Source organism: Rhynchophorus ferrugineus, unplaced genomic scaffold, assembly GCF_030347505.1.
Source record: "Rhynchophorus ferrugineus isolate W39M unplaced genomic scaffold, kcgeb_rfMv2 rfM10, whole genome shotgun sequence".
NCBI lineage: Eukaryota > Metazoa > Arthropoda > Insecta > Coleoptera > Curculionidae > Rhynchophorus > Rhynchophorus ferrugineus.
The window spans coordinates 24741959-24754204 of NW_027472589.1; the positions used below are offsets into that span (position 1 = coordinate 24741959).

Sequence of the window (12246 nt, forward strand, 5' to 3'; positions counted from 1 at the left end):
AAAAGAAGGAAAGAAAAATTATTAGAAAAACGTTAGGCCTAAAAGGCACTGAAGAAAAGACAAACAGACTAAGGGCAAATAAGGACGTGGAAAACTTTAGAAAAGTATATTCGGATTTATAAAAAAACAGGCTAAAGTTTTATGGACATATTAAAAGAATGAAATCAAGCAGATTTATTAGACAGGTGTTGGAATTACACACAGCAAGAAACACAGGATATAACACAACAAGAAACACAGGATAATAAGGTTTTTAGATGGAAAGTTGGCAATTGGGTGATGGTCCAGACAGAGAAACCTAGGAAACCTGGAACCAAGTGTTCAGATGCATTCAAACGAGCCCGTTTCGAGAGAACGAAAGCAATACGGGCAAAGGAGAGTAAAAAATACTGTAATGTCCCTTTGTTCTACTTATAGAAAGGTATGGCTTTATAGAATAAGGATTATCAAAGATATGCGATTTTAAATTCATCTGTTCGTCAGAAAAACTGGAATTATTTTCCCTAACCTTTATAAATATATATTAAATACTATAAATATAATATACTATATACTTATACCACGAAATAAGATCTTTTTATCTTTAAATCAAATCTTTACCAGTACCAATACTACAATACTTTTAAAAATATAATAATTTAATACTTGAAAGTACAATATAAATATCTGAACTAATCAGACAAAAAACATTTTCAGTATTTAATATATCAAATTATTTATATCTTCTTGAAAATACTAATTCAACGATTCTTAAATGTTTATTTATACTAATATTTTTTTGCATAATATCATTATTTAAACAGGTCAATTAAAAAGTCCCCGGCCTACCAATATAAAACAGTTTTTTTGGAATAATTAGTTTTTTTATTCAACATAATTCCCTTCAAGGGTGATGCACTGATTTTGGCGACAATCCAACTTTTCGATACCATTTTTGAAGTACGATTTGTCCTTTGCTTCAAAATCACCTATCCCCAGCGAGCATTCTTTTGAGATATGAGAACAGGAATTAGTCTCTGGAGACCAGATCTGGAGAATACAGTGGATGGATGAATTTTTGCCATCGTTTTCACTGACTTATGACACGGTGCATTATCTTAGTGAAGCACCACTTTCTTTTTCTTCAAAAGCGGCCGCTTTTCGGCGATTTCGTTTTCGTTCGGCATCCGTAAGATCTAATACGCTATGTAATAGTCGCTGTTGATGGTCCTACCTTTTTCAAGGTAGTCAAAGAAAATTATTCTATGCGCATCCCAAAATATAGACGCCATAACCTTGCCAGCCGACTGTTGCGTTTTCCCATGCTTTGGAGCGAGTTCATCGTGTGCAGTCCACTCGGATGACTGTCTATTGGACTTCAGAGTGAAATGATGGAGATGTTTCACTATTGTCATATATCGACGCAAAAACTGGGGTTATTACGCTTGATAATCTTCAAACACTGCTCCGAATCTCGTCGTTGTTTTTGGTCAAAAGTGAGGTCGCGCGACATCCACTTTTCACAGAGCTTTCGCATACCCAAATATTCTTGAATGATATGATGTACACGTTCAGTTGATATCTTTAAAGTATCAGCTATTTCGTTCAATTTCAATTTACGGTCATTCAAAACCATTTTGTGGATTTTTTTAAATGTTTTCGTCGGTAACAACCTCTTTTGGGCGTGCACTGCGTTCACAGTCTTCGGTGCTCATTTCACCACGTCTAAACTTAGCATATTAATCCTTGATGGTTAATTTTCCTGGGCAGTATCCGGAAACTCGATATCAACCCAAGTTTTTGCTTCAACTGTATTTTTTCCCTTCAAAAAGCAATATTTAATCAACACGCGAAATTCCATTTTTAAGTTGCTTCACTCAAAATGATATAATTCACAAACTAATGATCAAACAGCGGTCAAATTTATACACGCATCTTTTGAAAGTTAGGGCTAACTAAAAAAATATATGGATTTAATTCTAGTAGGGCCATCTATATGTCAGACCGTGGACTTTTCAATTGACCTGTTATGCCTCAAGTATAAGCTTGAACAATTAATATTTACGTCTTTCATGCCAGAAGACTACTATTCAAATAAATAAACCAAGAGAGCAAAATTGATTAGCGGTAACGATAAACATCAACGATATAAGGAGACATCACAAGAGAGCATGTAATAAGAAAGTTAAGTTATAAGAAATCATGTAAATAAATATAACCAAAAACCGATCGATATGATCAGTAAGTATGGCGAACTGCGAAAGTTCTAGAAAACTTCATTAATTTATTTTTGCAAATCTCAGTTGTAAAAAAAGCGGGTCAATAATTTTCCATTTCACAATTTTAAATTAAAATAATCAATATTTTCTTACCACCTCGTTACGTTTTATAAACTATCTAGTCTCGACAATAATCAATGCTTCAATTCATAGTATTTTCATTTATTCATACCCCCTGAAAACACACCTATACTTAAAAGTTAAAACTATTGAAAAAACGACACACTACAAACAATAAGAAACCTGTAAAAAATACATAAATACCAACATTATCTGAGTGCAATTACCCCCATGTCGTCGCCGTAATAACGATACTTAAAATAACCCGATCAATGAATAAATAAACAAGTCTGCGTACCTCAGGTCATCATCCCCATCCTCGTGTTCTGTTCCTGACAACTCCGTCATGCATAACCTTCCCAGTACCCTTTTATAGGCCTCCTCGTATTCGGTCTGATACGTCCGAGGTTGCTCGTCAACGGATATCACGAAAGGGTCTTCTCCCGGTAATCGTCTCCTAGTATAAATAGTCTGGACAAGAAAATTCAGTTAAGCAAACTTATGTATGGAGAATACGAGGGTCGAGCCACAATTATTGAGAATTGAACTATCTAATTAATCATGGAAAGCGCATTGATATATGTGAGAATCGACGATGGGCACGTGGTAAAATAATAGAAACTAACGGGTCTATTTATGGCTTATTCGAGTGATTGACAATTTACAGTTGACGACATAGCTACTCAAGAGAGCTCGGAGAAGAAGAGAACCTCGATTTTTTTTTCTTTTTCCATGATGACCGACTAGAACCAAATGATATTTTGCTGATTTCGCTTCGGGTGTGGGGTATGAATGTTTTGTGAGCGACAGAGACCCTGGGTTACGAATGGGGTTGTCGTAGTTAGTTTACTACCGAGGTGTGTGGATTGGTAGGGCTTTAATCAAGATGTTGACATGTTCTAAGGCGCCTATGGAGAACCTTATACTGAGAATGTTAGTGAAATTCTTCGTAAACAGGACTCCTGATTCGAAATGAATGTTGACGTTCCTCATAAACTATGGGGCATTGAGTAACGCGCGGACTTTTTTGGATTGGAACACTTGTAGTAGTTCAAATTGTCTCTCACACCTGTGCTCCGTTGAGGCAGACTGGACGGACTAGCCTTTTTTACAGAGTCGTTCTCTGGGGGATTGGAAGTTTACTTTTTCTGCAGAGGAGTGGAAATAATAGGGTGTACATGCCATTTCTTTTGCAAATAGCATGCTGTATTTGGGCTGACGATTGGAATCTACGGTCGAGCTGGGGACCGTAGTATGAAACATTCTGGAGCCAGGGGATAGGAACTCTATCAATTTGAAGGCGATGGGCGCGAAACTCCTTCTTGCGGTGGAACAGAATAACCCGAGTTTTGAGGGCGTCGAAAGCTATGTCGGGGTTTTTATAGGTTCAGCTCCATCGTTGGGTCCTCTTTTAGTGCTGGGAATTATATAATTCTATAAAATCATTTTGTCTCCTAGAGAATACCATACTATGTACAAATACCAATTCAGATTGTTTTATCACTAATTGTTCTGATACAGGATGGATGCTCACATATATAAAACAATATTAAATAGCACAATTTTCGACCTGTCCATGCCCCTTTAGAGAAATTTGAGAAATTTAGATAAAAAAACTGAATTGTCGTGAAAGAGTGTCACTAGTATTTAGCTGTAAATAAAATGACATTTATAAGATCATGGAAAATCCTCTCAACTTATCAGATCTAGAAATATATATCGGCCTATAAATTAATTTTAACAGATAATATTACTGCATACTAAATGACATTAGGTACCTTTGTAACCAAATTCTTGTTGATACCAATGCACTAATAGCTTCCACTTTTCAATATGTTTTCAGTACGTTGAAAATGTTTGAATTTGTACCGAGCAAATTTCATTTTAGGGAAGTTTTACTTTTTTACTGCAATTTGAAGAAACATGCGGCTGAAGAACATCAAATTCTGTGTGAAACTTATGGCAATAAGAAGAATACTAGTTTAGGTGTCGTAAAAGCGGTGATCTTGACACCGAACACAAAGAACGTTCTGAACAGCTAAAAAATTCGAAGATGAGGATTTGAAGGCATCACTCGATGAAACCACCGATGGGGATCGCTATCGACTACAATTGCCGCGTTTGTGCCGAGAACTGCGCAAAAAATGGGTGGAATACGAACAAAGACACAATAGTGTTATTCTTAAGCGTGATAACGGTCGACCACATACTGCAAAATCGGTGAAAACAGACTTGGAAACACTTAAATGAGAAATGCCACTCCACTCGTCATATTCTCCAGACCTTTCTCCTTCTGATTACTACTTATTTCTACATATGAGTCATGACCTGCCTAAGTAACTTCACTTCACTTCTTATGGAGAAAGGATACATTACTACACAAATATCTATGGATTTGGCGTATGCGCACAATATAGAATAAACTATATTGTCTTCCTTTTCTAATGGCGGTACATTCTTTTCTAGAATATTTAGATTTTGTATTACATTAATAATTCTATAGTCATAACAATTGAATTATTGTGTTATTCTTGGTGGTTTAACATACATTCGTTTTAAAATATGGAAGAACAAGGGTAAGTGCAGAATGTAAGGGTAAATTTTCAAAAGTTATAATATTTAAACCGCATCAATTTTACTTATAGTGGGAATATTAACTGCTAAATTTATAACAAATTTTTAACGACATCGAATAGGTATCAACATATGCCAAAATTTAGTGATAACAAGAACAGAGAAGAAAGTGATTCTTGTTGTGTTGGAAGTAGTCAAGTCATTAATGAGGTTTGTCCATCAAGAATATTATCAAATATTGTAGTAACTGGTAATAATTAGACATTTATTTTAAACATTATATATTTTAGTAATGATTTAAATTTTATTTTATAGGTAGGATGTAGCTAGAATATGTTGTTGAGAGTGAAAGTCGAAGAATTTGCAATTCAGAGAATCAGAGAAGAAGAAATTAGACAGCATTTTGCTTATATATAAGAACAGTGTATAGTGATAATTAAATTTGCTAACAAAAGTAGACCTGGATCAAATAAACAAAATATAAAACTATCAACGACATCCTAATAATCTAAAGACAAGGAAAATACAATGCATTACTATATAAGAGTATAAGTCAATAAATTATTGTTTTGGCAAAATAATGATGTATTGACTGAGATTTCTTTCAGTTTAAAACTACGATAATCCCTTTGTTTTAGGCTAGTAAATGTACAATATGTTTATTGAGAGCTCGAGATAGTCAATTCCTTAATGGGGTTTGTCGATCAAGAATAGTAACGATCATAGTTGATCATATTTGGAAATTTTTAGGAGAATTTCACTGCTTTCATATATAGTGGTGGCTTTTTCGTTTGGTTTTAACTATATTGGCTGTGTTTGATCTAAACAATTTTGGTTTTTTATGGTAATGTTTATTTATACGGTTCTTGTTAATATTTCAAATATGTAAATTAATTTAAATATGATGTTTTCATAAAAACAGAAAGGCATATAGAAACTATTTTTGTTATTTCATTTTATTCAATAATTTTTTAAATAAAATGTATTATTTCAAAAATCTTTCAATGTTTATTTACCTCCTTATATATAGTTTTAAAATTAAATCAATTATTTATGAAATTTTATCAAATAGAGTGGTTGGACATATATTAATTATATATTTTATTCAATACTTTTTTTAAATAAATTGTTTTATTTTCAGATTTATATATATTATAATTTATATATATATATATATATATATATATATATATATATATATATATATATATATATATATATATATTCGCCATTAAACCTAATAGTCACGATAAAAAAAAATGTAAGTAAATAAAACTGTATGTAGGCATGCGACAAACACGGATTATCCTGTTTTAAACTTATATTGAGCTCAATGCATATTGAGCATTATGCATACATGCGCCAAATCCGGAGATATTTGTGGAGTTATGTATCCTACGAGTATACCCACAAATAGATCGATTCGTGGACAGCCTCAAAAGATACATTGTTCTTTCGAGAAGAGAAAGAAGAGAAGAGAAGAAAAAGAAAGATACTTGGAATAAAATACATTGTACCAATATTTCACGATAAAGCTTCCAATAGATCCTTTAAAACTAATTTATAATCCGTAACTATTTTCACAAAGTTAATAAAACCAATACCCTTAAAGATGAAAAGAATTGAATGGCATATAAGAATGGAAAAAATATGTTATTCGGTTAGGTTTGTTGATATTAGGTCTAGTACAAAGAAATCTAATGTTATTCCAATAGATGGCTATAAGGGGGTATTCTAGACCAGAAATTTGAAACATCTATAGGATAATTACGAATAGGGCCTTAAGAAGATTTTGCAAAATTTGAATTACTTTCCGATAAACTACTTTTTTCGAGACAGTTGACACGATATAATATCTTGATATAAATAGTGTTTATGATTCTGAAACTGTAACAGCCAATAAAACACAGTTTCGGTTTCGTCCATTCTGTTCCGGTAATATAAATGTCAAATATACACCACTCCCAAGAAAGCCAGTCACATAAGCACTGTTTCTGTAATCATAGGACCTAAACAGGGACCATTTGGAATGGGCTGGATACCAAAAGAATCTAGATATATGGGTGGCACATGAGTTAAACTAAAAAATCCCATGCACTGAAATGATAACTGTTGTGTGATATTGAACCATAACAAAATCTACCAATATATGAAACGGATGTCTGATGAGTGAATCATTTACGACAACCTAAAATGAAAAATAGAAGTTCTGTTTTCTCTTGCGACATACCAATATATACAATAAAGTCACTCAACTTTCTTTATTTCCTTCTTTAAAATAAGGGTCATGGGATGTTGAATGTTTGTTGAATTCATCTTCTTCCATACAGCCTTCATTTTTAATCCCAACGCATAAATGTTATGTGGTATAGAAAATGGTAGATTGTCCTAGATGTGGAATAGATCAAATAACAAATTGAGAGAATTAGATATTTTACTGTTTCCTTTTAATAACCCTGATTTTATAGTCAGAGACAATAAAAAATAGCAGCCATATATATGATTTGTAGACTTTTGCCAAACCACAAGTATAACGAAAGCTATTTTTAAATATTTAAGACATTCTCGTAACATAATTGAACATGTAGTGAAACATATATGTGGAGCCCATGTCTTATACTGGTGCCCTGTCATCAAAACATTGCCAGGGGCTACTTACTTGCTAGTGAAAAACATTATTTCACCAGAAATGTTAACAAAAAATATTGAATGAATTTACGATTCTATTGGCATGTTAATATAACAATTTTATCTCTTTGAAGTACTCAGAAATCAGAGATTTTAGACCATTTACAAAAAATACTATGAAATCCACCATTGCAGCAATATTACCCCTTCATACCGTTCAAGTGGCCAGCTTATTTAGAATACGAGAGTCAACAGGTGAGTCAATATCGTCAAAAGAGTTTCCCATAACAGCATATGGAAAATAAAAAGAATAGAATATTTTTAGGAAACATTTTAATTATTGGACATTATTATTTTAAACACATTTCTTCTAATCCAAGAGCTTGTATCGATATTTCTACTCAATAAATGTAACTTGACCCTCATATCACTTACTATATCTGGTAGGTATTTATCGTAGCATTTAAAGCGTCTGGTGTATTCAGTTTTGAGGTGGCCGAAGGAACCCTGAGGCAGGCAAAGATTGTCTGGCGGTACCAATAAACCTGAAAGCATTATTTAAATATTGATACGGTAAGTTATATTACACCAACACCATCGTACCTCCTCGTTTTTTCCTGAACGCAGCTAATTGGTCGACGGTAAGCGGAGGTAGAGACACTACATGTTCTTGGTGATGTTGTTCATCAAATTCTTGAATGTGTTCCTCCGCAGATCTTTTTCTATTGTATTAATTTTATTTATGTATTATTTATTGTCACTTTAATGATTAAATATATTACTTATTAACTACCATTTTAGGTATTATTTATCATACTACCCAATCCAAAATTATTGTGTTATGTATACAGCTACCATTTTAATTGCCTATGACTTTGCTCAAAGAGAAGATAAGTAAGTTTTCGATTCGCGATTCGCTATGGAACTTTTGGTTCTTTTTAAAACATTTTTCATGACATCCTGTAACATATGCGGCTGAATTTCATCAATTTCGTGATGAATATTGTCCTTAAGGATGTTGAATCGTTAGGGCTTATGCACATAAACTTTTGATTTTAACCACATGTCCTCTAGTCCTTGCTTTTCCATTTCAGGCACAGGAAAATTTCGAATCATGTCTTGGTACCGTTCAGCAATAATGAATGAATAATTGAATTTTATACGGGAACATTTTCAAATCAGTTTCATTCGCCTTAAACTGCGTGCAGAAATGTGTAACTGGGATCCACGTCTCCGAATTGATGTTTCTGGAGACCGGCAACACAATCGCGCACCAGAGCAATATTTTCAGCGTTACGAGACGTCCGTTGTCTTCCAGAACGAGGCCTGTCTGCTGTCGTATTGTACTGTCGGAAATTCGCACGTAAATGATAAGTTGTGGTTTTGTGAGACACTGGACGATTAGGATATTTTTGACGCTGAGTGACAATAATGGAACGATTATTTTCAATAAATATTGTCACTATTTCTGCTCGTTCCTATGGCGTATATTTATGCATAATAAAGTTTGGACGTCTACATAATAGAATGGTTAAAGCGAAAGGGAGCTAAACGTCACATAACCAAGATGGCGTGCAATCAAAATGGTAGCGAGACTTTTGCCCCACATGTTTTATAAGTATATACAGATTATATTACAAATAAATAAGACAGTTTAAATAAAACAAAATATGGATAGATAATCTGCTAGCAATAATATATATTCCCACATTCCTGAAAGAATTACTGTTAGGTGTGGGTTTTGGATAATAACATTATTAGTCCCTACCATTTTCCAATTAAGTTAGACCAACTAAGGGTAGTATAAAATGCCATATATTTATAACAAAGTTTCATCCAGATAGAGCTATAAAACAAACGATCATATGTTGCAAAAATTAGGTATATAATAACTTAAAATGACGTTTTAAGATACCCATAGGCATAGTTTCAACAACATTAAGAAAAAAAATAGGAGTTTCTTCAATTCGAGTTTCTAAACCAAGTGTCATCTTGAAGAAAGTATTTAATTGTAAATCTGTCATCCCTTCTCGCCCAATTCAACATCGAAAATCCTACAATCTTCCTTGCTAGATACCTAATTAAACAACTCCAACAACTAGCAGGTACTGATCCATAATAAACTAAATTCTATTTTATTTAACAAAGCAACTTTATAAGCAAGACTAATATATCCCCAATACAGGAAACATTTTATTGGTTCTGACGTAGTATCTCTTTTTATCAAAATACCCATCAAGGAAAAACTGATTAAGCCTCCGATCTGTCGTACATACAACTCCTGATGGGCTCTGGATATTAAATGAATACTACAGTGTATTGCTTGAGGAGATATCAACAATAACAAAATATGCGATACGATATATGAATTAATTGGATAGGGATTGTAACTAAAACCACTAAAGTAGAAACACGAAAAGAAATATTTATAAATAATTACAATTTAGGAATAAAAATCACGCAAAATCATCTTTTGAATGACAAGGCCCGGCCTGTTGCAATAGTTGTGAAATATACACTCCGCTAGTAGAATGGAAAGTCCAGCTCCACCCAGTATACTATCCAGACATAGCGCCTTTTGACTGTCACTTGCATAATTAAAATCATTCTTTCGACAGTGTTACCTTACTATCAGGAAGGTGGGAAAAATTGTAGAAAATGATGGAAAATATTTTGGCAAACACATATTGTACCAATTTCTCTCAATAAATGACCAAACCAAACCAAACCAAAGACTTATTAGATGATTAAGTTATCTCGTTATAACCTAAGGTAATTTTTGTCTAATTTCTCCATTAATGGATACAAATGTAAATGACTAGCATATATGACATATCGTTTAAAACGTTAAAAATTATTATTATTAATTTTAAACTAACATCGTTCTTTCCACACGATGATTGTCTTGAAAAGTTAAAAATAGAAGAACTATAGAAATGTTATTTTCCTTGAACACACCGGAGACTTATCGAACTTGAAAACTTGCAGAATCCCATTCCTTGCCAATAATGGAAACAAAACGTGAGTATTATAATGGCTATATAGCACCTCACTAACATAGCAACAGATGGCAAAGGATGACCCACCCTACAAGAATAATGAAAATCGTAACCTAAACGTTGAACCGTTAACCTAAATAATCAACCCGTTGCTTTGGCAAAGGCATCCTCTCCATTACAGTCAATTGCTAAAAACATTATCCTAGGCCGATTGTCGTTTTTTCGACTTTACTTTAGAACAGTTACTACAAGTTAGGTTAAGAGGCGTCACAGACAAGATCAGTATCAATATTAACAACTGCGTAGACAGCAGCCAGTGAAAGGGATCCTAATCAATAAACAACAAGCTTATATAACATATATGTTATAAAAAGGGTAAAAAATCGAAAAAGAGTGTTGTTCCTCTTACACAGACCGGAGATTTATTGAATTATGTGTTAAATTTCTCATCCTGTTTAAGCGTAACTTGATTGTTGTCTAATTCTTACATTAAGGGATAAAAATTCAATTGAATAGCATAATACCTACATGGTACATCGTTTACATAGCAACACAGGGCAAAAAATCGCCCATCCTATAATATAATTAAAAACGTGACCGAAACATTGAACCTGTAATACGTTAATCCATTGAACTCGTTTATTTGACGGTATCTTCTCCATTACCGTTAATTACTGCAAACATTATTGAAAGTTTTTGGTGGGCCAAGGAGTGTATAAAATTATCTACCAAGAAAAAAGAAAGACAAATAAGTGCTAAAACTGTTTTAAACTATTATTACGGATGTCTACCGACGCCCATTGAACACAATGAACTCTCAAAACAAAATATAATCTTGTAAAAAAGATCAACAAATGCAAAGTCGTCGTCTGGGTTGACAATGCACAGCTATACGTTGAAATAGTTGTAAAAGACAAACTGCAGAAAGAAGAATGAGAAATTCTGACCCATTCAGTATACTCACCAGACCTAACACCTTTTGATTACGACTTGTTCATCTCGATGCAACATGGCTTGGCTGGCACAAGCTTTAGAAAAACTTCGGAATTGCGAAAATTATTGTATATCTGCTAAACCAACATCGTTATATCATTATCATCGCTAGAAAGACAATCAAGAATGATATAAATTATTTTGATTAATACATATTCTAATTTCATTCTAAATAACAGCTTTTTCCTAATTTATTAATTTTTAAAATGAAAAAATTATCGTAATAAACGCAAGCATCTAATATTATTAACTCAAGAAAACGCAGTCAGTGAAAGGCGTCCAAATGGCAACAAGAAAAAACAAAACAATTTACAAAAAAGATTAAAAATAGAAGAGCATTTCTATATGGTGTTTTCTTTAAAACTTATTGAACCTGACAACTAGCTTAATTCGTCTAATAACGGATGCAAAATTACAAAAACTACATAAATAATCAATGATTTGGCAGAAAGATGGCAAGAAGTTGTACAAAATGATGGAAAATAATAAACTTTCTCAATAAATACCTTTTTAAAGGGAAAAATCATACATTCAAGCAGTTAATATCAAGCTGAGTAGACCGCAGCCAGTGAAAGATCTAAAGATCTAAATGTGTCTACACGAAAGGAACTAAGAAAAATCGAAAAGAAAGGTGGGTTTTGTATATTTTCCCTTTCCCTAATGGGTAGAAAAGGAAATAAATAGTATAATGCCTATATGGCATCTCATATTTATTTTCACCTCACACCTGCAAA

General features: G+C 33.1%; 1 protein-coding gene across 1 annotated transcript in view; it reads right to left on the reverse strand.

Moving 5' to 3' along the window:
* The window catches only part of LOC143203844 (uncharacterized), a 37185-nt gene that overhangs the window by 24006 nt on the left and 933 nt on the right, over positions 1-12246 (reverse strand). The window contains exons 2-4 of the mRNA XM_076416154.1: positions 8124-8242; positions 7956-8065; positions 2617-2789 (exon numbers count right to left, since the gene is read on the reverse strand). Coding sequence (XP_076272269.1) covers positions 2617-2789; positions 7956-8065; positions 8124-8242 — 402 coding nt within the window. The remainder of the gene's footprint in view (positions 1-2616; positions 2790-7955; positions 8066-8123; positions 8243-12246) is intronic.